Source organism: Notolepis coatsorum (genome assembly GCF_963971535.1).
Source record: "Notolepis coatsorum genome assembly, chromosome: 19".
Taxonomy (NCBI): Eukaryota; Metazoa; Chordata; class Actinopteri; order Aulopiformes; family Paralepididae; genus Notolepis; species Notolepis coatsorum.
In genome coordinates, this window is record NC_140183.1 from 5,595,860 (window position 1) to 5,622,787 (window position 26,928).

At 43.5% G+C, this 26,928-nt stretch overlaps 1 protein-coding gene across 1 annotated transcript; it reads left to right on the plus strand.

Annotated features, from left to right (window-relative positions):
• Positions 1-4,711: 4,711 nt before the first annotated feature.
• LOC311246004 (alanine--glyoxylate aminotransferase-like) lies at positions 4,712-21,695 on the plus strand (the record flags this gene model as incomplete). Its single annotated transcript, XM_084336060.1, has 11 exons — positions 4,712-4,870; positions 12,984-13,176; positions 13,973-14,037; positions 14,435-14,535; positions 14,646-14,716; positions 14,870-14,954; positions 15,047-15,145; positions 15,681-15,750; positions 19,792-19,887; positions 20,610-20,738; positions 21,588-21,695. The coding sequence occupies 11 exons, from the start codon at positions 4,712-4,714 to the stop codon at positions 21,693-21,695; spliced, it is 1,176 nt and encodes a 391-aa protein (XP_084192186.1).
• Between the last annotated feature and the right edge of the window lie 5,233 nt (positions 21,696-26,928).

Consider the following 26,928-nt stretch of genomic DNA (forward strand, 5'->3'; position numbering starts at 1 on the left):
TGTTGTTCTTGCTGTTGATACGCATTACTTTGGTTTTGGATGAGTTTATTTTGAGCCCGAGCAGAGCAGCAGTTTCTTCCAGCAACATCTCCTGGCTGAATGTAATCTATAGCACCTTCTTCAAAGATTCTGTTGAAAACCTGCCAATAACATTATGATGCAAGGATACAGTGATCATCTCGCCTGACTACAGCTCTCTGGTTCTTCATTTAATTGAAGTGCCAGAGCAGGGGATGAAGAAAGTTCTTATCAATCTCAAACATGCGTATGGGCTTGGTTCTGCTCTCCTGAAGATAAATGCCAGTGTTCTACGTATACACCCTGTTCACTCAACTGGTTAACCATTCAATTAATGAAGCAGTAATAACACCCGTTGGCAAGGCCAGGAATCCAAATTATGTGGCAAACTATAAGCTCCCAACACCATCTAATAAATAGCTGGGTAGCATAGAGGTCTAAGCACTCACCTACCACCACAGAGACCCAGGTTCAATTCCCGGCAATGGTACCTCCGGCTTGGTTAGTCGTCCCTACGAACACAATGGACCTGTCTCAAAACCCTGCCCTCTTTTCTTGATCCTCCAATCACAGCTGTCGCTTACCTCTGACTTCCTCAGAGGTAAGCGACAGCTGTGATTGGAGGATCAAGAAAAGGGGCAGGGTTTGTGATAGGTCTATTGGCAGTGATCACGGGGGGGATTTCGGTGAGGTATGAGTCCTGGTCGTTGCAATAGCGACTCCTACTGGTCGGTCGGGGGACTTGTTCAGCGGGGTATTTGGGGGAGATGGCGCGAACCTCTGTGCGCGTTACGCTCTCCCAGGGAAACTCCTTTCTGTCAGGTGAAAAGAAGGCGACTGGGGACTCCACAAGTATCAAACAAGGGACTAAACATGGGACTAAACACGTTTCGCAATTATGCCACAACAATACACAGCCGTAAAAGAATGTGAATGCCTACCCACCTTCAAAACCGCTCTAAAAGAGCACCTACGGGAGGCCGCAATTCGAAACTGGCCCCAGTAAATGTCCAAACACCCCCCCCCCACCCAACCCCCCCAAATGTACAGTTTCCTCCCCCTCAAATGTATATATTCTCTTTTTGAAACTCTGTCTGTAAATAAACAGTACTGTATATTTGTATATCTTGTATGTCATAAATGTCTGGATGTAACATTAGTGTATATCTGTCTGTATGTCGTGTATGTCATAAATGTTATGATGAATTGAAAATGGGGGACCCTGATGTAAACAAGACGAAAGTCTTTCTCTGGTCTGCATCCCCTTAACAATTGTATTGAGCCGTACTGTATTGTACCCATTCTGCAATCTGTTAATAAAATGTTTCAATCAATCAATCAATATCGCAGGAGGCATGCGATAGTCTACACCCTCCCCAGACTGACAGACAATTCATTTATTCAAAGTATAGAGTAAATTGTTAATGAGTTTTATTTTGTTAATGTAGGCCCTAATTTGGCTAAGGAAATTGACCTCCCTACAGATAGGAATAAGTTGTCTCTTAAAAAAACAAAACAAAATTTATGGTATTTGGTGCATGGTGTTCCTACCGACTGTGAAATTAAACTGAATTTAAATGGAACCGAAATTGAAAGAGTATATGAAACAAAATTCTTAGGTGTGATTATAGATCACAAACTCTGTTGGAAGCCACATATACATTATATCAAAGGTAAATTAGCCAAATCTGTTGGCATTCTGTACAAAACAAGGGAGCTGTTAAATCAGAAATGTTTGCATATATTGTATTTTTCACTTGTTGTGCCATACATGTCATATTGTGTTGAGGTCTGGGGGAATGTTTATAAAACAAATATAGATCCTATTATTAAACTACAGAAGATAACTATTAGAATAATAAACAAAGCTAGTTACCTTGAATCGACAAATCCATTATTCATAAAGTCCTGCACATTAAAATGTGTAGATATGGTCAAATGTGTAGATATGGTGTACATAAAAACCTTGGAGATCATTTTTCGTGCTAAGAGTAAGAACCTACCAGTTTGTATTCAATGTCTCTTTCAACCAAGAGAAAGAAAGTATCATTTAAGAGGGTTATGTAAAAAGGTAAGAACTAATGTAAAAGCTAGATCTGTTTCAATTTTGGGAGTTAAATTGTGGAATAGCCTTAGTGACGGGTTGAAGTTGTGTACTTCTCAGGGGAGATTTAAAAAGGCCTTAAAGGATAAAATAATTCAGGAGTACAGTTTTGAGTAAAACATCAAACATTTGTTTAAAAAAAAAAAAAAAATTATTATATCTTGCAGCGTATTTTAAGTTTTTCTTTCTTATATTAAAGTATATTTAGTTTTTAAGAATTGTAAAGGATAGGCAAAAATAAGCATGTGCTTTTTTCGGTCATTGAGTTTGGATTTTGTGTGTGAGCTTACTTTGAATATGTACATTTGTGATTTTTTTTTTTGATTTTAATTTTTTTTTTAAGTCCACACAAGTGTGTTTTTGATCGATCTGTAAACAAAGACCAAAAATAAACTATTAAATAAACTATTCATCATCTTCATCTACAGTAGGGCAGTGCAACGACCAGGAGGGAATTGGCATAATGACAAAATTGGGGGATGGGTGAAAAGGCATAGAAAATTACAAAAAATATCACTGAGCTGAGTTAGCTTCACCTGTCTTGCCATCTATGTAAACAGGTTTGTTCTGTCGTTGCAAGGACAACACAAGGACAACAAGAGCCTCCACCAGGAGGGACTGTTAGCTCAGTTTAAAGTCCAATATGTTTGGCCAAAGCATCTGGTCTATGAAAGCATCTGGTCTATGGAACACCCTGCCTATCACTGTAAAAAAGTGCAACACCTTTAACAGCTTGAAATTAAATCTAAAAAAGACTTGAAACTGGTGAAACTGACATCTTAATTCCCCCTTCTTTTTGTCTTGACTCTTTTTGTTGACATTTTAGATCTATAGGATGTAGGCTATAGTAATTGAATCATGACCTTATCCAGTGTTTAATTTTTTTTTTAATACTGTGTGATACGTGTGTTCTATATTGATGTTTTTCCCCCTGTGTGATAACTGTATTTTGTATTTATGAAGTCTTGGTTTATAACAGTGTAATCACTCCTCTACTCATATAGGACGTTTTTCAGATTTTTTGCAACCGGCACTTTGGCGACCCCTAGTGGCTCGGGTGTGCATATTTTGTAATACAATATATATATCGAATTGAAGGCTTATTTGTAGCCTGTCGATAGTGACAAAATCCGACAAAATCCGTTCAAGGGTTCTCGAGTTACATGCCGGTATTTGAGGCTTGTGCAAAGTACACAGTATTGCGCAAAATACCACTCCCGACTCAAGCTGCAGTAGTTCCATCAATCTAGATCCGATCTCGAAAATGATTGTGGATCGTTGTAGCCAATGAGTGTGGCTTTCCAATGATATCCCACATGGGAATTTAAATAAAAAAAACAAAAAACACAAAGAAACACGAAAACAGGAAGAGCAAAACAGCCGAATGAATTGAAGTCTATGAGAAAACTGAGTTTTTCTTTGTACACAGTTTACCAAAATCACTCCTAATCACTCATTTCTGAATGGACCTTTATGAAATTTGGATATGTACTACATAAGGCTTCAGACTATGGCTCCGTCTGGATTTGTAAGCCATACCCCCTTCTGGGGAAATACTACCTCTGGACTACTAACTACTACAGAAAAACTTGAGTAACAAGTTTTTTTTACAACTCAAGTTCAGACCTATGTTACTCTATTACGTTAGCACTAAAAGTGAATTATTCAGAATGTCATCTTTCAAAAGAGACCAGGCTCATGCATGTGCTATAAGTATAAAGTATGTTGTTTTGGTTTGCAAAAAAAGTATGCAGTCCTCAAAAACGAAAACGGCCAATTTTGGAGGCGCCTGTATAAGAGGTTGATGTTTAGTGTTTTTTCTTTAACAGTGTACTCATTCAATTCTATGTTAATGATTAGTCTTGATGTGCACTAGTGTTGAATGTCTCCTGCCCAGGGGGCTACAGATGAGAATTAGCTTTGTAGCTAAAATGTGCATGGTGCAATGTAATGTTGTGCATGACAAATAAATAAATACATAAACATCAGAAGTCGTATCTGTCTGAGAGAGTCACTCAGTAACTACTGTCCAGATTGTTATGTTATGCCAATGTTTACATCGGTCCAGGGCGCATTGTTCCTCCATGAAATCTATTAACAATAACTCACCTCAGTGACAAGGGATTTGTACAAAGATCATTTTGACTTTTGCTGAAAAAGTCAAACCCCTTTCCTCACATTAATTTGGCTTCAATAATAATTAAGTTTCACAGCAGCAGAGTGAGGTTTGATTAGTGTCTGCCTGTCCTATGTAATCCTGGTCACACACACCGGAATGTCTACATGGTCAATCATTAACATTCAACACAATGTGTTAAATTAGTTTTGAAACACAGAGCTTATTTCTTACTTTTAACTAAGCTACATTTGGACATTGTGCCACAACATTTCACAACCTACATAGAGGCTGTAGGAAAGGATCAGGGACAGAGGGGGAAAAAAAGTGTGCAAACAATCGCAATCACAAAGTCACACAAGGACCTCACTCACTGGTCAGAGGGGAACGAACATGGGTCGTGTGGTCGCCTAATTTAAAGTTAGTTTCGTTGTTTTTTACTCTTTCATTTCGTCTGTTGTGCTGCATCTACCATGTCTTCCATCACCGTGCTTCCACCGGCATGCCTGAAGAAAGCATTTGTGGCCCCGCATCGCCACATGTTTGGACCGGGACCGTCAAATGTACCCCCTCGGATCTTAGAGGCTGGGGCAAATCCTGTCATTGGTCATATGCATCCAGAGATGTTTCAGGTAAATTGGCTCCAAAATGCTACCTGAATGATTTAACCTGGGCTGCCATAACTTGCATTATGATGATGAATGATGATGAAATTAATGTTATTTTGACTGATCCAAGAGTCTTTAGTGACAGCAAAGCTACAGATGTATATGTTCAAACCCTCTCTTCCCTTTAGTTTGATTTTGTTATATATTAAAGGCTGTATAAGTGAGTAACAACTCTCACTGTAGACCAGGGGTGGGCAATTATTTTTCCCGGGGGGCCGAATGAGCAACTGAAAATATGTTGGGGGGCCGGGCCAAAATTCCAAACTCAATTATGCATAATATACATTTTATTTCTATATAAAAAGCAGTAAATGGCATTGTTTTGACCCCTGGTAAGAGTGTATGTTATTATTTGGCAATTAAAAGGTGAGGTTAGCTTTCAAAAATATCATTTATTCAAATAGAATTTATTTCCAAAATGATAAACAAAATGTGAAACATTAATAACAAAGGGCATTTTGAGTTTCATATACTATTGAAACAAGGATTTTCTTAGCTTTCTAAAGACATCACATCATCTTATAGCAAAAATAAACAAGACATGTCACTGAACTGTGTAAAGAAAAGTGTCCCAGTTTTGTAGCCTTTTTTACTTTACATGCCTATATTAAACATTTAATGTTTTCAGAACTGTGCAAAAAAAAGAAAAAAAATATCAAGTGTCCCATTTCACTTGTTATATTTCCACATTTTAGTGTTCTTCAGTTCTTTTTTTTCATTCAGTGTGAGAAATCCAGTCTCTGTTGAGCTTTAACAAGTCCATCAAAGTCAGGTTGCATGTCTGAGGTGGAGATGCGAAGCACAGCTGCCAGATGTTCATCAGTGAGAGAGGATCTGTACCTGGACTTGGTAAACGTCATGACTGAGAATGTCTGTTCACATATGTAGGTGGATCCAAAGAGAACCAACGTATTCTGAGCATGTCTCCTAAGCGTATACTGTGCGTGTGAACGTTGACATGAAGAAAAAAAAAGTAAAAAAAAAAAAAAAAAAAAAAAAAAAATTATTATCATGTAATCTTTCGCGGGCCGGTCAGAATCAGCCCGCGGGCCGTACAATGCCCAGGTCTGCTGTAGACCATGTTATTCTTAAAGGGGCGCTACACCAAAAAAAACAATACACACATTCAGACAGTTATTGAGAGTAAATTTGTTTGAATATGACCACCAGTGATGTCATGTTTTTTTGGTGAAGTGCCCCTTTAAGGACCCTAGGGACTTCTAAGGACATCAGCATGTCAGCTGCTGTGCCTGTACTACGTTTGTGGTCAAGATGGTAGTGGTGTAACCAGGGCTGCCCTCTCTTAGTAACCAGGGCTGCCCTCTCTTAGTAACCAGGGCTGCCCTCTCTTAGTAACCAGGGCTGCCCTCTCTTAGTAACCAGGGCTGCCCTCTCTTAGTAACCAGGGCTGCCCTCTCTTAGTAACCAGGGCTGCCCTCTCTTAGTAACCAGGGCTGCCCTCTCTTAGTAACCAGGGCTGCCCTCTCTTAGTAACCAGGGCTGCCCTCTCTTAGTAACCAGGGCTGCCCTCTCTTAGTAACCAGGGCTGCCCTCTCTTAGTAACCAGGGCTGCCCTCTCTTAGTAACCAGGGCTGCCCTCTCTTTGTAACCAGGGCTGCTCACTCTTAGTAATCAGGGCTGCCCTCCAGTGGCGGCTGGTGAAAATTATTCTAGGTGGGGCAGTGCTAAATTCAATCAGTTTCAGTAACTACAGAACAGTTTATATTGAGGCTGACAGCGCAGATACACCAGCCGCGCACGAAGGCAGGCGGGCGACCAGCGCTTCACTTTCGCTCCCATGTTAACGGACGTAGCTGTGCCCCCCGGCAACAAGCGGGCGTGCGACTCGCGGGCTGGAAGCAATCGTTTTCGCTTTGGTTGGATTCAGAGGCGTGTAGAAATACACTCAATATCTGCATTATTACCACACATATAGATGTTGTTCAACCAGCTAATGTGTCTGTATCTTTCCCCAATACAAATAAACCATATTACTATACTTTTTCAGGAGTACAGTCACACTGTTATATCTCATTACTGGCTATCGCGTCTCGCTCTGCCTTCTGAGATATGTCATTATCTCCTAGCACCTAGTGTGCACGAGAAACTAAACAAATGCACCCACTTGCATGTGACCACGCCACTCCCATGCGTCCTCTATAAATAAATGAATTCTAACATTCTAATGAATTATATAATAACTGGTTATATACATGCAAAATGGACAATAGAACACTGGAACTGGAAATCTTTAAAAGATCTTCAAACGGGGACTTCGCAATAGACTAGGCATTTACAGCTGTTCCAATGTAAACGTGCCTTCCTCCGTGCACTTTCGCCCGCTCTGAAGTCGGACTCGATGTGCCCAGCCACACGCGCTGATCTCGTGCAGAACCCGCGAGTGCACGTGCACGCGAGGCTGGTGTGTCTGGGCTGTGAGACTCACTTTCCTTGCTGTCGGTAGAACATTGCGTATGAATTGGAAGAGCCGTGACGTGTCGCGTTAACCCTCCGAGAAGCTTTGTGGTCCGGGCTTTAACTTTCCATAAATGTGTCAATATAAATCAATTTAGTTAGATCCAACACTGTCTGAATGTATCTTGTGATTATTATCAATTTCCGACGATGACAACAACAACAGTAATCCTGTCTCGTCTCGAGTCCCTGCGTCCATCATTGTTGTCGTCATCAGTCCGCACACCCCCTAACACACCAGTGACTCTGCTTGGGGCACTAAAGAAATCGCCCTTTAGGCATCATATTTGAAGACGCTGATTGGATAAATTGAGTTGCTAGGTGCATTTATGTTGTCCTGTGCATTTTTCAATGGGCTGCGTTGCGCACTGACGCCCAGTCAGTGGGGCGATATTTCTAGCGCCCCAGAAGAGAGAGCTGGGGATGAACAGGATGCACAAACAACGATTTATATTTTTATATATTACACGTTATTGTGCATTTTAAACACAAACATACTTAAAATGATTAATTATTATTTATTTAAAGAAAAAGTATTGTATTTTTAGCGGTCGAAATCTAAGTTATAGTACTAATCAGATGTATGTACAGGGTTGTAGTATGTACAGTGATACAGGTATAAAGACACTATTGTAGTGACTGTACATAATTCACAAGGAACTCGTTGGGAATGGTAGTTCCCCCCGGACGATTTATAGGGTGGCACTTCCTGCCACCGGCATTCTTATTTACTGTCGATACGACTACGTCGATTTGTTGTTACGCTGATGAATAAAGGAATTAGGTTTAACTTCGAGACACCGCCTCCGACTCCTTCTTCTCAGCGTTACACTGGTGACCCCGACATTAGTCTCGAAGAAGTTTCCGAGACGGAGGATACGACGAACATGGCAAACAACGCTGGTTTTCTCAGACTGCCTGAGTTTTGGGAGCGGTCGGCGGCCGCGTGGTTCGCCCAGGCGGAGGCGCAATTCGCCCTACGGGGAATCGTGGATGACGCCGCTCGATACTTCCACGTCGTCTCGAGTCTGAACAACACTACGGCGGCGAGAACGGTAGGCTTCATTACCGCTCCGCCGGCCCGGGATAGATATGAGGCGTTTAAGACGCACCTACTCAGGATTTTTGAGTTGTCGCCGTCTGAGCGGGCCCGACGCTTGTTGGATATACGTGGCTTGGGAGACAGCAAGCCGTCGGCGCATATGGAGATGATGCTGAATCTACTGGGTGCCGAGCAGCCGAACTTTTTATTTAAAGAGCTGTTCCTCACACATGCCGCCACGGGTACAGACGGCGCTAGCCAATACAAACATTGTGGATCCCCGTGCTCTGGCAGAGGAGGCAGATCGGTTCTACCTGGCCACGCAGCACTTAGCCCCAGAGGTGCTGGCCCCGACACGGGCGCACATGCCCGGAGGGGGAGGGGCGAAGATGGAGAGGGGCGCCGCGGCCGACGGCAATAATGACACAGGCCTGTGTTATTTCCATGCACGCTTCGGCGCGAAAGCAACAAAGTGCCGCCCGCCTTGTACTTTTGTCAGGGCGGGAAACGCCAACACCTGCGCCCAGTAGCGGCTGTGAGCGCAGGTACGTCGAACAGGCTACTCTTCATTAAGGACACACTCTCTGGTCGAGAATTCCTCTGCGACACCGGAGCACAGAGGAGCGTCCTACCGGCGACGGTGGAGGACACCGCCGGCGGGGGGGGGGGGTCCGCGACTGACGACCGCCAACGGTAACCCGATCCGCACCTACGGCACGAGGACCGTGGAGTTGTGTTTCGGGGGACAGCGGTTCACGTGGGAGTTTGTCACGGCCGACGTCTCGTTCCCACTACTCGGGGCGGATTTCCTCTGCGCACATGGGCTCCTCGTGGACGTGAGGCACGGCCGCCTGGTAGACGCCCAGACGTACGCTTCCTTGACTTGTGTGCGCAATGAAGTGGTATACAGCGGGCTGGCCAGCTCGCTCGCAGAAGGTGACGTGTACCAACGCCTACTGCGGGAGTTTCCCGGCTTGACACAGCCTACGTTCTCGGCCACGACCACCAAACACGGGGTCGAGCATCACATAGAGACTCAAGGAGCTCCCGTGTACGCTAGGGCCCGCCGGCTCAACCCTGACAGACTAGCAGTCGCTAGGTCAGAGTTCGCCAACATGGAGAAGTTGGGGATTGTCCGACGCTCGGACAGCCCCTGGGCCTCGCCGCTGCACATCGTGCCCAAACCGGACGGGGGATGGAGACCGTGCGGGGACTACAGACGCCTCAACGATGCTACCACGCCAGACCGCTACCCGGTCCCCCACATCCAGGACTTCTCAGGGCACCTGGCGGGTAAGCTGTTCTTTTCGAAAGTAGACCTGGTACGCGGTTACCACCAAGTGCCGGTACACCCCTTGGACGTCCCGAAGACGGCGGTGGTGACACCCTTCGGTCTATTTGAGTTCCTACGGATGCCGTTCGGACTGAAGAACGCGGCACAGTCTTTCCAGAGGCTAATGGACTCGACGCTCAGAGACATGCCGTTTATTTTTGTCTACCTGGACGACATCCTCGTCGCCAGCTCCTCGCCCGAAGAGCACCTGGAGCACCTACGATGCCTCTTTACGAGGCTGGGCCAAAACGGCCTAATCATCAACCCGGCTAAGTGTCAGTTCGGGTTGACCTCCATACGGTTCCTCGGACACCTCATCGACAGGAGGGGGGCCGCCCCCCTCCCGTCGAAAGTGGAGGCCGTTTCCGCTTTCCCACGACCCCCGACGGCCCGGGCGCTCAGGGAATTTCTCGGGATGGTGACGTTTTATCACCGGTTCATCCCCCGGGCGGCCCACACCATGCGGCCGCTTTACGAGGCGCTGAAGGAAGTCCCCCAACCAGCCGGTCGACTGGACGGCCGAGAGGACGACAGCCTTCGCGGCCACCAAGGCGGCCCTGGCGGGTGCAGCCATGTTGGCTCACCCGTCACCGGGGGCCCCGGTCGCCATTACCACCGACGCGTCAGACTACGCGGTGGGCGCAGCGCATGAACAATACGTTGACGGCGCCTGGCAGCCGCTGGCGTTTTTCAGCCGTCAACTGACCCCCAGGGAGCGCAAGTACAGCGCATTTGACAGAGAGCTCCTAGGTCTCTGGTTGGCGGTGCGCCATTTTCGTTTCATGCTGGAGGGCCGGGAGTTTACGGCCTTCGTCGACCACAAACCACTCACGTTCTCCATGTCCAAGGTGGCTGAACCGTGGTCCGCGCGACAACAGCGCCAACTCTCGTACATTTCCGAGTACACGACAGACATACGGCATATCGCCGGGAAAGCCAACGTGGTCGCAGACTGCCTATCCAGGGTCGTCATCGGAGCTGTGCAACTGGGCCTCGACTACGTCGCCATGGGCTCGGAACAGGCCTCCGACCACGACATCCAGGCCCTCAGGACAGCGGATACCAGTCTGCGCCTCAGAGACGTCGCGATTGGCGGCTCGGGCGCGTCCCTGCTCTGTGACCTCTCCACCGGGCAACCCCGGCCGCTGGTCCCTATAGGCTGGCGCAGGCGGGCTTTCGAGGCTGTGCACGACCTGTCTCACCCCGGTAGGAAGCCTTCGAGCAGGTTGGTGTCACAGAAGTTTGTGTGGCGAGGGCTCAAGAAAGACGTGATGGCCTGGGTCGACGCGTGTGTGTCCTGCCAACGGGCTAAAGTGCACCGACATACCAAGGCCCCGCTTGTGACATTCGTGGTTCCCGAGAGGAGATTCGACCACGTCAATGTTGACCTCGTGAGCCCGCTTCCTTCCTCTCACGGGTTTACCTACCTGTTCACTATGGTGGACAGGACCACCCGATGGCCGGAAGCCGTTCCCCTCGCCTCGACGTCTTCTTCCGACGTGGCCCGCGCCTTTATCAGCACGTGGATCGCACGTTTCGGGACCCCGTCTGACCTCTCCTCCGACCGGGGCTTGCAGTTCACCTCAGAGCTCTGGAACGCGGTCGCCAGCGGCCTGGGGGTTAAGCTGCACCGTACAACCGCGTACCACCCGCAGGCCAACGGGCTATGCGAACGTTTCCACCGGTCCATGAAGGCGGCGCTGCGCGCAGGCCTGACGGACGGCAACTGGGTGGATAAGCTGCCGTGGGTCATGCTCGGACTTAGGAGCGCCCCCAAGGAAGACCTGCAGGCCTCGTCCGCGGAACTGTTATACGGCCAGACATTAACCATTGTCTTACCTTAAGCAGCAAAATGCAACGTTTCGTCTTGGCACCAATGATCTTTTCTGCTTTAACTGCTTGAATCATGGATCATTTGGATCTCATCATGCTTTGAAAACAATGTACAGTAGCTCTAAAAAGTGTCCACGATTTGATGAACTCTGACTCTCATCATGTCCTCTTAGAGCAAGCCCTTGTATGCCAAGATAAAGCAACATACAGCCTCAGGTGATCCGTAGTTATGCCCACACTTGCCCAGGGCCAGGGGCAGCCCGGACCGGTGCAGCTTCTAAATTACTTTGTTTATATGCCTTTGTTTACATTATTTAACCTGAGCCTACGCGTGATTGGGTCATTGGGTACTGCCTGTACTTGGAATGTTAAACGTCGCCACCTAGCCTCACACCTCCTTGGCCGTTGACACCTCGACCGGCCAGCGGGCTGCAGCACAAGACACACACAATATAGTAGCCTACACTGTAAGAAAAAAAGCTGCAAGAAAACTGTAAAAATGTCTGGCATCAATGGTTTCCAAATACTTACTGTCAAATTACAGTCAAATCAAATACATTTACAGATTACAACCTTTATTTAATGGTTAATATTTTGATAAAAGGTAATTTACTGTATTTTTATGGTATTTACACTTAAAGTAGGAAAACAAAAGTAATCTGTAAAATAATACAGTGAATTTTTTTGTCAAATCAGTTGTGCAATAGTCACTTTTGGTGAGTTGTTTCTATACAATTCAGTTATATGACATTTAGGTATGACACAGGACTACACAAGCATTTTTTGTATAGAAATGTGTCAACAGACTAAAGCAGGGAACCACAATATTTTGCATACGAATTATGCAGAATGTAATATCATAACTGTCTATTACTTTTCTTGCAATTGAGCCAATTTTCCGTAGGTACAGTTTTGAGGTGTGTGTTCAACAGAATGTAGTATCAAAAACACATTCACAAAAAGTATGGGTTACTGAATGCTGAACTGCACAGTTATAATCACTAAGCCATTGTAAGACCTTACCTGTGTCCCTGTATCACTTGTCTCTGCTGCCCTTTGATTAAAAAATTTCCCTATGTCCATTTTCCTTTTTTTTATGGCATATTTCAGTTAGTCACAGTAAAAGTCACTTGGTAAAAGTGAGATAATTGACAATATCAAAACATGCTAGGGCTGTACCGAATAGTTCGAAGCTTCGTTCATAATGTTGACATTCGAATTCGAAATCAACATAAAAAATTACAACTATAATTTTTTATTTTTTTATTTTTTTGCCAAGGTATGGCGAGTGCCATACCTTGCCATACCAGAACGACGCCCCTGGAGGACAGACAGCCCTAGACTAGAGTTTCAGTAGATTTCTTCTGGTCATGTCTTTGATTTCTACATTGTAGATCATGAACGACATCAAGAGTGGAATCCAGTATGCTTTCCAGACCGGGAATGGCATGACGTTGGCTGTGAGCGGCACTGGGCACACTGCCATGGAGTGTGCCATCTTCAACGTGATTGAACCGGGAGAGAGCGTTCTGATGGGAGTCAACGGCATCTGGGGAGAACGGGCTGCAGACATGGCAGAGAGGATAGGTACTTATCCTTTTTTTTTTTTTTTTTTATCTTTTTCCCCCTCCTTTTTCCTCCGTTTTTCTCCCATCCCAATGTTAGTTGTCATGCCAATTCCCAATCCCCTTCCTGGTCGCTGCGCACCTACCCCCTACAGTCGGTCTGGGAGAGTGGAGGCTATCACATGCTTCCTCCGACACATGTGTAGCCAATCAACCGCTTCTTTTCACCTGGCAGCGCGGACTCTCACTGAGAGGGTGTAACGTGTGGAAGGATCACATTACCCCCCTTAGATCCTTTCCTCGCTGAGCAGGCGCCCCGACCGAACTGTAGGAGTCGCTGTTTACAACGACCAGGACCCACCCCACCAGCTTTCCCACCCCTAACACTGCCAATTGTGTTAGTATGAACGACCAGCCAAGCTGGTAGCAACGCCTAGAGCTGTGCGTTGGTGGCGAGTGCCTTGCCCACTACACCACCTAGCCGCCCCTATGGATAGGTACTTCTATTGAGTACCGTTACACTATAATAACACTAACCACTGTGAACAGTAATGATTCAAACTGGCCCACTGTGTACACATGTCTGTTTATATATTATATTATATCTGTAGATATATACTGTAATATAGTAATACTGTAATATATGAAGGAAACCTGTAGTAAAAACTATTTTTTAATTACTCAAGGAGATCCAACTGTTTGTTTGAGTGTTATATATATATATATATATATATATATATATATATATATTATATATATACACATATATATTTATTTATATATATATTTACTTATTTATTTTTGTGCTAACTGAACAGGTGCCAGAGTAAATACCATTGTGGCAGCTACCGGTAGCTACCTCACCAATACAGAAATTGAGCAGGTATACGAGTTTATTTTATTTAGTTTAATTAATTTGTTTGTGTGTGTGTTTTAAATATTTCCCTTACCTCTGTGATGTATGTACCGTCTGTGTCCAATAGTCTTATCTGGATTTCTCCTTTTGGTTTATTTATTTCTTTTGGTTTCTTTTTATTAAATTATTTTCTCCATTTTATTTATTTTTGTCCATTTTTCCCTGTTACCCTTTCGAGAGGCACTTGTGTCCTCTTGCCAGGCGGCCGTCATTGTAAATAAAATGTTTGCCTGGTTAAATAAAGGTTAAATAGAAAATAAAAGATAATAGGCTACTTTATAATACTTTATAACCTTGGACATATTTCAGAAGAACTCTGTCAAAACTCCAGTGTGACTGACTGGTGTTATTATTTCACACATAGGCCCTGTCGAAACACAGGCCCGTGCTGTTCTTCATCGCACACGGGGAATCGTCCACAGGAGTCCTACATCCTTTAGATGGAATTGGGGACTTATGCCACAAGTAAGACACTGTGGTCCTCCTATGTCTTTATTACTACTTACATAGTCACAAATATCAAATAGATAATTCATCATGTCTTACGGTTCGCATGTCACTTTATCTCCCTATAGGTATGATTGTTTGTTCCTCGTCGACTCTGTGGCATCGATGGGAGGGACGCCTCTCTACATGGACAAGCAAGGTATAGCGTCTGATCGGGACAAAAGCTCGGAATTTATACGGTTGTACGGCTGCTGAGGCCATTTAATAACCATTTGACATTTCATATTATTATTCGTTTTGATTAAACATCACAGCACATGTACACAATAACTGTGGATCTTTGGGTTCGTAGGGATAGACATCCTATACACCGGCTCTCAAAAGGTTCTGAACGCACCCCCCGGCACGGCGCCCATCTCCTTCAGCGAAAGAGCTTGGTGAGAAATGCATACCTCTATATGGTTTATATTTATTATATATTATTTATATAATTATTGCACAGCTGTATCTGACACTCGACATTCTACAGCCAGAAGGCTTTCAACCGGAAGACAAAGCCTGTCTCGTTCTTCTTGGATCTGAGCTGGCTGGCAAACTACTGGGGATGCGACGGCAAGCCGGCGAGAATGTGAGACACGGATCTATTTTATTGTCTTATTATCAGCATTGTTTTTTATCCTTTTTCCTATTCTCTGCACTACTTTTATCTCTGTCTGTTTTTACTGATGTGAAGCACTTTGGCCTGCAATTCTCGTATGAAAGGTGCTCTCTACAAATAAATTATTACATTGGAGGATGGATTTGTGTCAGTTAGGATTTGAATCAATTAAGGCATGTCTGTACTGAGTTGATTGACACCTGCATGTACTTAAAAAAAACAAATCTTTCACTTAAAGGGACAGGCACATCAATGAGCCTCTTACACTTTCACAGGGAAACCAGACACAGACACACAGACACACCCACACACAGACACAGACACACACACACACACACACACACACACACAATAATAATAATTATTATTATCTATTTGTATTATAGTGTAGGCTGCTGCTCCTCACCCCCACCAATAATCTATGAACGGATCTTTCTTTTTTGCTACAGGACGGTCTTGTTGTATTCTGGTAGCACTGTGTTTGAGCTGTGTTTCTGCTGTGTAGATACCACCACACGGGACCTGTGTCAGCCTTTTATTCTCTGAGGGAGAGCCTGTCCATTCTAGCAGAAGAGGTAAGAGATGTTGATCTGTCCAGATCTTCCCCTTTTGCAACTGTGCTCATATGTCACTCAGTACTGAATGGCGACATAAACATCATCAGGCAATTTAGATTTAGATTAGATTAGATTCAAATGTATTGTCATTATACAGCAATGAGTATTGTCAAAGCACAGCACAACAAAAAGAAGTTTGGTATCCAACCAGAGAGTGCAAATGTAACAGTAAAGTGCAATAGAAAATTTTATAGAAATTTTATAGAAATAGAAATTTTATTTGAAAGGGCAAAATCTGTTCTAGTCGGCACAATATACAGACCGCCAGATCAAACTGGCTTTTATGATACTATGGATGTGTGCTTAGCTGGAGCTGAGGATGCGGAAAAAATTCTTATTGGGGATTGGAACACGGATATGCAACAAAAAGATGCACCCGTCTTCAAATCCTTCAATAGGTTTTGTGATCTGCACGGCCTCAGCCAACTAATCACCCAACCCACAAGGATATGTGAATCAACTCAGACTACCATTGACCTCATACTGACCTCTGACAAGTCCAAGATATCCAATAAAGGGGTTATAGCATGCGGGTTAAGTGATCATTATATGATATTCTGTACCCGCAAAAAGCTAAAACTAAAGGCTGGCTGTCACAAAACAGTCACATCTAGAGACCTCAAAACCTACTCTAGCGAGGCCTTTAACCTTGAACTGGAGAGTCTGGACTGGTCAGATGAACTCAATGGTACACTGGTTGAAGAAACTTGGCTTGGCTTCAAAACCAAATTTTCATCAATACTAAACAACATGGCCCCCCTAAGAACCACCAGGGTAAAAAATCGCGCTGAGCCATGGATGCACACTGAAATACTGACCGCTATGAAAGCCAGAGACAAAAAATGCTCTGAGTTTCGTAAAAGTCAGTCAAAGCTTACCAAAAGCACGAGCAGTGAACTCCAAGACCACGTGACTGAACTCAAACTAGAAAGAAACAGACTAAGAAATGACGTAAACTCCATGATCAAAACTGCTAAAATAAATTTCATCAATGACAAAACCGAGGAAAACAAAAATAAACCACGTGAACTTTGGAAATTACTCAACAATCAACTAGGCTGCAGTAAAAAACTCAAAACCAGGTTCTCAAACATAAACATAAAGACGGACAACACGCTCATCACAGACAAGCTGGATGTAGCCAATTACTTAAACACTTTCTTCACAAACATAGCCACAACACTGGTAAACAAACTACCCTCCCACTCAGGGCAGTATGGGGTAGAACACATAGTAGCATACTACAAGAACCTAGGCGTCCACAAAGACGACTTCAAACTGGAAATAGTAACTACAGATGAGGTACTCAAAAAACTGAGCGCCCTCCAACCAAACAAGGCCACTGGCCATGACAACATCCCCTCCAAATTCCTCAGAGACTCAGCAGCAGCCATCACCCCAGTCATCACACACATAATAAACCTCTCCATAAAACAGGGACACGTCCCCAAGGACTTCAAAATTGCGAGAGTAACACCCCTGCACAAAAAGGGCAGCAAATTAGACCCGGGTAACTACCGCCCTGTTTCTATCCTTACATCCATCTCGAAAGTCATGGAAAAAATAGTATACGAACAGATCGAAAAGTACCTCGCGGAAAAAAATCTAATCTACGAATTCCAATCTGGCTTCAGAACATCCCACTCCACTGACACATGCCTTCTCTACTTGAACGACCACATCAAACAAGAGGTGGACGCGGGCAAATACTGCGGCATGGTCATGCTGGACCTACAAAAGGCCTTCGACACTGTCAATCACACCATTCTGATTGACAAGCTAAAAGCAATTGGTTTTGATAGTTTATCAGTGAGCTGGATACAATCCTACCTGGAGGGGAGGGAACAGATGGTGGAAGTAAACGGTACACTATCCCCCCCCCTCACAGTGAGCTGTGGTGTTCCACAAGGAAGCATACTAGGACCGCTACTATTCCTAATTTATGCAAATGACATGTCGTCAGCTTGTGACTGCAACTTGTTCCTGTTTGCGGACGACTCAGCCCTGCTGGTCTCTGACAAGAACAAGTTACAGGTTGAAAAAGCCCTCAGCTCGGAACTAGGCAAAATCTGCATATGGCTCGCCGACAACAAACTATCATTACACATGGGCAAAACAGAGTCCATTCTCTTCGGTTCAAATAACAAACTCAGCAAGACCGACGGCTTCTCGGTTACAGTGGGTGACAATATTATCACAAGGAAAGATGAAATTACCTACCTGGGTTCCATCCTAGAGGCTAATCTTTCCTGTGACAAAATGGCATCCAATGTAATAAAAAAAGTCAACCAACGAACGCGATTCTTGTACCGGATCTCCGCTCTGGTAAACAAGAATACCCTGAAGACTCTAGCAGGAGCACTCATTCAAGGGTACTACGACTATGCTTGCACCTCATGGTACCAAAGCACCTCAAAGGCACTAAAAAACTAATTACAAACATCTCAAAACAAGCTAGTCAGACTACTACTTGACCTGACTCCTAGAACCCACCTCACCCCTGCCCACTTTGACAACCTAGGATTGCTTAGAGTAGACGACAGAGTACAGCAACTTGCAATGGGCCTGGTCTACAAGATACACTACGCGACCAAGGTACCCATGTACATGTCAAAATACTTCCCAAAGGTCAGTGAATACCACGATCACAACACCAGAGGGAGCTCCACAAATCATGTAAAACCCAGATTCGGATCAAACAAGGGACTAAACACGTTTCGCAATTATGCCACATCAATGTGGAACGCCCTGCCTAAAGCTGTAAAGGAATGTGAATCACTACCCACCTTCAAAAACACTCTCAAAAAACACCTACGTGAGACTGCAATTCGAAACTGGCCCCTACAAATGTCCTAACCTAGTTGTACAGTAAATGACCAAGTAAGGCTTTGTCAATATTCCAATGTACAGTGTAAAATGTGTGTGTGTCCCCTTCCCAACCCCCCCCCCCCCCCCCCCCCACCTCCAATGTACAGCCCTCACCCAACCCACCCAACCCCACCCCACCCAACCAACCTCCTCCAATGTACAGTTTCTATGCCAAATGTATATACACTCCTTTTCTGGACACTTTTGTATCACAAACAGTACTGTATTTGCAAATCTGATATGTCATAAATGTATAGATGTAGCAGTACTGTCTATCTGTATGTCATGTATGTCATATATGTTATGATGAATTGAAAATGGGGGACCCTGATGTAAACAAGTCGAAAGTCTTTCTCTGGTCTGCATCCCCTTAACAATTGTATGTATTGAGCTGTACTGTACTGTACCCATTCTGCAATCTGTTAATAAACTTTTCAATCAATCAATCAATCAATCAATAGTAATATACAATGTACAGGTGATTAAACTGGGTATAAAATATATAAATTAGTACTACTTGAGTGTAGTGCTAATCACATGCATGTAAAGAGTTGTAATACCAATATGTACAGTGATACAGGTATAAAGACAGTATGGTTGTAGTCATACTGGCCAGCAGTGTAACCAGTATGAGTAGGTAAGGGATATGTACAGATGTAGATATAGTATCTACAGATATGTAAAAGGATTATGTGCAGGTAAAATATATATATACAGTATATACAGCATTATTGTATTGTATCTGTATTGTATCATACAGAGTTATATGGGTATTTCACTGTAGTATAAGTATGTAAGTATTAACTGAAACCGGGCAATGAAGAACCACATAACTTTTGGAGATCTTTGGAAAGCCGCATGTATTTGCATTTGTGAAGTCAATCCAAATCACTTGAAGTGTGGATGTGATAACATCACAATTAAGTAGCCTACTCAACCTCTACTGTCGTTAACTATGAATGAACACAACGCTCTAACTTACCATCTTCAGATAATAAAGTTTGTCCTCTGAAAACGTAAAAAAACTGAGTTATATGGTTAAATTGTGATTGGAGGATCAAGAAAAGAGGGCGGTGCTCGAGAGAGATAGGTCAATTGTGTTTTGTAACATGTCATCCGTATTATCCCAAGGGTCTGGAGAGTTCCTGGGAAAGGCACAGAGAGGCGGCAGAGTACTTCCACGACGGCCTAGAGAGTCTGGGTCTCAAGCTTTTTGTCAAAGAGAAAGTGAGTGTCAAGTACTGACCGCACAGTACACATGTTTAACATATACAGTATCCTTTCAGCTTAAAGGAACACGTCAACTTTTGGGGAAATTAGCTTATTTGCCATCTACCCTGGAGTTAGACAAGCAGATACATACCTTTTCTTCTCTGTGCATGCATTAGGCTTAGGGAACAGCCACACCGCATGAAATTGAGTGATTTCATCACCTCAAAAGCCCTGTTGTTTTTTGAAAAATTGGGCTTTTGAGGTGATGAAATCACTGTGCCCAGGCAGCAGTGGTTCGGCAAAAAATAGTTCCGAGTATATATCTGCTTAAAAAACGAAAATGTCAAATTTTTTATAGATTTTTTTTCTCCATGTGGTAAATACACAGGTCACAACATGGTTACAGGAAAGTTTTGGAGTTGTATTTGGAGTGTATTTTGTGACTGTTGGGAACTAGGCTACACTGGCACACCTACTTCCAGTGAATGACGCTAAGCTAGGCTAATGGTGCGGCTGTTCCCTAAGCCTAATGCATGCACAGAGAAGAAAAGGGTTTGTATCTGCTTGTCTAACTCCAGGGTAGATGGCAAATAAGCAAATTTCACAAAAAATTTGGCGTGTTCCTTTAACATCTTTCCAGCCATTAGTGTAGGCCTAAATTGAAAGGTTAATAAGTGTTTGATTTTTACGTTTTTAAAGGCAGCGTAGATCAAATGTGTGTTTAATGTTGGTTACAGAACGCACGGTTGCCGACAGTGACCACTATCGTGGTGCCGCCAGGGTACGACTGGAAGGAAATCACAACCTACATCATGAAAACACACAATGTAGAGATTTCGGGTGGACTTGGACCATCAGTTGGCCTGGTAAGAAAAAACAATGTGCTAGAAAGAAAAACTGTATAATCCTCCAATGCACTTATGGGATTTTTTTTTGCCGAGCACTTATTTGCAGAGGACCATTGAACTTAAAAAAACCTGCGATGAAAACCAACCTGAAAATAATGTGTATCTCCTCTTACGGAGCCACCCTGTGGAATGGGCTAGACTCGAGGATGAACTAAAATATTGCGAAAACATAAATCAATTCAAATCTAGACAAAAAAAAAATCTATTTTTGATAGGTACAGAAGGGAAGAAGAGCTTTAATTGCATATTAATAAAAACGAAAAAATACGTATGCTACTGTATTGTACGTTATAGCATATTACATTATATAATCATATTATAATTAATTTGTATATTATATTGAACTATATTTGCAGTATATGCTATTATATTATGGTACTATATTGTATATATCATGTACTATATATCTCACATCACATTATGTATGTGCTGTATACACTATTATGTACTATATACTATTATATACTGCAGGTATACTATACTGTAATGTGTACTGTAATGTGTACTATATTATGTATGTATGTAAATGAAAAAAACAAAAAGAAAAGAAATCTAAGTCTTCAGGGGTAGGGCCCGACAAGCCTAGTGCTTCTCCCTAGCCCTTTTCGGACAATTGGACAATGCTGCAATAGCAGCTGGTAAAACGTTGACGATTTATGGAATGACCGTTGTTATGTGTCCAAAGGCCGAAATAAAAAATAACTGAACTGAAACGGAATGCACTTATGGGTGTTTTTCCATTCATGTGCTACCATGAACAACCACTAAAAGCCTCTCTAACCCCCAGCTTCTTTTCGTTCCTCTCAGGTCTTGCGTGTGGGACTGATGGGATGCAACAGCAGCAAGGCCAACGTTGACATGGTGCTGGGAGCACTGAAAGACGCTCTTAAACACTGCCATAAGAGCAAAGTGTAAACATATTGCCGTCAAGAAGATTCTGGACGAGAACATTACTGTCACAAAGCAAGACCATCTATCACATGGCCAGTAGTTGCCTATGTGTTTTTAAACATGTAACAATAAAGAATATTTCACATGGTTGTAGTACCCTTTTCCAATATTTGAAAATACATAGTTGATCTGCATCTGCATCGGCCTTTCAGAAGTAGGTATTTGAAGTACAAATTGTATTGATATCGAATGGTCTTTAGCTGAACGTGTTAAGAATGGAAGGGGATATATATGTAACACATTTCCTCGCCAAAGCAATTCCTTTCCCCATTTTGGCCACTACAGCATCAATATGAGGTATGGCCACACCCTGTTAGCAGTGTATATGCAAAGTTAGCCAAGATCTTTCTTTGTGAGAAAGTTTCATCTAAATGCACTGTAGACATAATCCACTCCATTACTGGCTTCTGATAAGGAGGATGTGTTTTGTTTCATTTTGATGTTTTGCTCATAAAACTGTCTCCTGCGCTTATCCGTCGGTATCCTGCCCTTGTAAGCTTAGCATCAGAGACTGCTGTGTTTGTATAACGTCTTTCTGGGGAGGTGACTTATGATCCTCTTCTTCCTACAAACTTAATGGCCTGGCAAGGAAACCTCACCAGTCATCTTCGTGTCACAAACTGGCTCACTGAACTTCAACTCAACATCAACCCCAGCAGACCTAGTGGACGATGGAGATCAGGCCGCTTCCCAACCAACCCTTACCAAAACCTATCGTGGTAGTTTGATGGTCATTTCAGTTCTACCCATGGTACCGCTTACTTAAATAATACCATGGTATAATCTCATTTAAATCATGATATTGATGGTAAAGTTGTGGTATCTCCATAATTTCATGGTCACTATGATGATGGTAGTGGCCAAAATATTATGGAAATACTTTTTTTTTTGAAATACCATGATAGTTCTTTGTAAGAGCGTGAACTCACCTGTACTACGTCAGACTGTGTAACATTCTGCCCCTCCTGCCTCTCACTCTGTTCCCGACCTCTGCCATTCCCACACAAACTGTACATTGGGGGTGGGGCGGGGGGTAACTGTACATCGGATTATCGACGAAACCTTACTTGGTCCCAAGAAGAGGGTCTCGTGTATTATTGGGTTTAATAGGACATTTACTGTACATTGGAGGGGGTTGCGTTAGGACATTTACAGGGGCCAGTTTCTAATTGCAGTCTCCCGTAGGTGCTCTTTGAGAGTGGTTTTGAAGGTGGGTAGTGATTCACATTCCTTTACAGCTGTGGGTAGGGCGTTCCACATTGATGTGGCATAATTGCGAAACGTGTTTAGTCCCTTGTTTGAGCCGAATCTGGGTTTACATGATTTGTGGAGCTCCCTCTGGTGTTGTGGTTGTGGTATTCACTGACCTTTGGGAAGTATTTTAACATGTACATAGGTACCTTAGTGGTGTAGTGTATCTTGTAGACCAGGCCCATTGCAAGTTGCTGTACTCTGTCGTCTACTCTAAGCCATCCTAGGTTGTCAAAGTGGGCAGGGGTGAGGTGGGTTCTAGGAGTCAGGTCAAGCAGTAGTCTGACCAGTTTGTTTTGTGATGTTTGTCATTTTGTTTTTAGCGCCTTTGAGATGCTTTGGTACCCTGAGGTGCAAGCATAGTCGAGTACCCTTGAATGAGTGCTCCTGCCAGAGTCTTCAGGGTATTCTTGTTTACCAGAGAGGAGATCCGGTACAAGAATCTAGTTCGTTGGTTGACTTTTTTTTATTACATTGGATGCCATTTTGTCACAGGAAAGATTTGCCTCTAGGATGGAACCTAGGTATGTAATTCCATCTTTCCTTGTGACAATATTGTCACCCACTGTAACTGAGAAGCCGTCGGTCTTGCTGAGTTTGTTATTTGAACCGAAGAGAATGGACTCTGTTTTGCCCAGGTGTAATGATAGTTTGTTATCAGCGAGCCAGGTGCAGATTTTGCCTAGTTCCGAGCTGAGGGTTTTTTCAACCTGTAAATTGTTCTTGTCAGAGACCAGCAGGGCTGAGTCGTCCGCGAACAGGAACAAGTTGCAGTCACAAGCTGACGACATGTCATTTGCATAAATTATGTATTCCATGTATATAGTAGTTATCCTATATAGGTTTTTTTTTTTTTTTTTTTTTTTTATTAACTTTGGCCATTTCCCTGGCTCTTTTATACGTTTATCGCATTTATACCTGGTCAAGTTCGACCGACAGAAGCAGGCTGAAAGGGTTCAGATGGGGGGGAAGACACTCTGGGAAAGGCACGGCTGCAGTCCGGGATTCGAACTCGCTCAGCCCCAGATCCGTGACGAGCACGGTTGTCCACGGCGCTGAAATAGCACTCGCGGTACGTGGTGAGCTACTGGAGCTCCCCGTCCTATATAGGTTTAAGAGGGGAGGTCGCTTATAAGCCCTTGGGCTTTTTGACCTTTCCTGCGCATTTTAACAGTTCTTCTTTTACTTATTTTATTCCAGAATGTATGTTTGTAAGTGCAAATAATAATACACATGTATTGTGTTTTCCTTGTCTTGGTTTATGTATTATCTTTTTGTGTAGTCTTAGTCTTTGTATTCTTGTATTTGTATTGTATTTCCTGTCTTGTGTCATTGTTTTGGTTATGAATAGTTATTTTTGGTTAGTCATCCTGGCTGTCAACCCTTTCCTTTAGTTCCTGTGTCTTTTACCTTATTTATTTTATTTATTTATTCATTTTTTAGCATTTTTCCAGCTTTATTGGTCAGACATGACCGACAGAGGAGCGGGAGAACGGGAGAGGATGTGGGGGAGGACATGCGACGAATCCGTCCGGGAGCGGGAGGCGAACCCGGGTCGGCCGTGTGGGTCTGCGAGGCAGTAATGCAGTACCAGCCTCGACCTCCATTCATCTGGAACTAAATTAATGACAGGATTATCAATCAAAACTGACAAAAATAATCAAGTAACTTCAAACTAACGTGTTTCATGACCATCTAACGAGGAAGACTCTTTTTAAACTGTGAGTCGGTATTGATATTATCTGCATTGCTTTTACCCCTTTTCTTTCTCTCTGCTCTGCTTTTATTCTATATATTTTATGCAAATTTTATGTCTGTTTTTACTGCTGTGAGGCACTTTTGGCTGCAATTCTCGTATGAAAGTATTATTCATATTATTATTGTTGGTATTACTGTGTTATTATTGTTATCTTTTATTGTTATTATTGTTGTTATTGTAATTATTATTATATTTTGTAAAACATGCACTTAAGTACAGCACTTGAGTAGATGTAGGTTAAACATGCACTTAAGTAGATGTAGGTTAAACATGCACTTAAGTACAGCACTTGAGTAGATGTAGGTAAAACATGTACTTAAATACAGCACTTGAGTAAAGGTACTCTGCACCCCTGTTATTGACAGATATGTGGACAATGTGTGCCTAAAGGTTTCAGAGACAGACAGTGACCGTAAGGTTGCCGGATCTATCCCCTGGACCATCTGGGAGGGGAAGTGAATGAATAATGCTCTCCCCTCCTTCAATGCCCACTGTTGAAGTGCCCTTGAAGTAAGCCACTTAACTGCTCAGTGGCCAACAGCAGAGGACTGTGGTTGTCCTGGGCAGCAAACCTACCCAGGGGTAAATAAAGGTTCAACGTGTTTATAATGATTAACATTTCAGACGTGCCACGCCATGTCCTTGTCCTCTACGCCAGACGGTGTCCATGACGTCTCTGCGTCCTTCGCCCCTGGCCAGGCCTGGCAGGAAAGACAGACTCTTTATAAGCCTGGATATCCTACTTTATAGGAGCAGTGTCTCGCTAACTCTCCAATACAAACATTCTCAGACTCAAGAGACATCCTTGTTTAAAACGGACCAGGCTGTGGACATATTTCAAACCTGATAGCATGACCAGTATGATGACCAGCATGACCAGTGTGATGACCAGTATGATGACCAGTATGACCAGTATGACACAGTATGACCAGCATGACCAGTATGACCAGCATGTTGTTACCTATCCACTTCGTGCCTAGTGGCACATAAGGCCTTCACAGAGCGTTTCCACTTCTCCCGGTCAGCTGCCGTTGTTCTTGCTTCAGGCCATGAGCTCCACCCTGCCTCTTTTCTTTCTTTCTCTACTGTGCGTCTCCAGGTAGTCTTTGGTCTTCCTTTTCTTCTTTTCCCTTCTGGTGCCCAAGTCATTGATATGTTGCAGTCGTTGTTGTGGTCTTGCCTCAGTATGTGTCCTATCATCTTCCATCTTCGCCACTTCACTTCCTTGCTCAACGGCTTCATGTCGGCTCTTTCTAGTAGCTCTACGGTGCTGATGCGGTCTTGCCACTGGATTCTGAGGATTCTTCTGAGGCATCTGTTATGGCACACGTCGACTGATTTGTTGTCTCCCTTGTTCATCTTCCATGTTTCACATCCATACAGTAGGACTGGCACAACCAGTGTTTTGTACAATCTCAGCTTTGTTCTTCTTGAGATGCTATTGGAGTGCCAGATCTTTTTGAGTTTGATGAATGCACCTCTTGCTTTGGAGAGTCTGTTCTTTAGGTCTTTCATACCTCCTCCCTCTTTACAGACAGTGGCTCCCAAGTATGTGAATTGGTCTACATCCTCAATCTCTTGGTCGTTGATGTTGATTTTGTCATGGTTTCTTGCATTCATTCTCATGGTTTTTGTCTTTCCGGTGTTAATCTTGAGTCCCACTCGTCTGGCTTCTCTCTCCATTCTTGTCGTTTTTTCCTGGATTTGGTGTTTGGTAGAGGAGAGTAATGCTACATCATCTGCAAAATCCAGATCGTCGAGTTTTGATGTCAACTTCCATCTGATTCCATTCTCGCCTTGTCCAACTGTTCTTCTCATTATCCAATCCATGATCATTAAGAATAAAAAACCTGACATGTTGCATCCTTGTTTGACACCGCTGTTGATGTTAAACCACTCGCATATTTCTCCTTGGTCTTCGACTGCACACTGGAACTCTTCATAGAATATTTTCACTATCTGGACAATCTTCTCTGGAATTCCATTTCTTCATAATTAGCCATAGGCTTTCATGGTGGACTGAGTCGAAAGCCTTTTCAAAATCCACAAAGTTCAGGTGGAGTGTTGCTTGCCACTCGTTTACTTGCTCAATGATGTTCCGCAGTATGAAGACTTGTTCGGTTGTTCCTCTTCCTCTTCTGTAACCGGCTTGTTCTTTTCTTAGCCGTGAGTCGATTCCCATTCTGA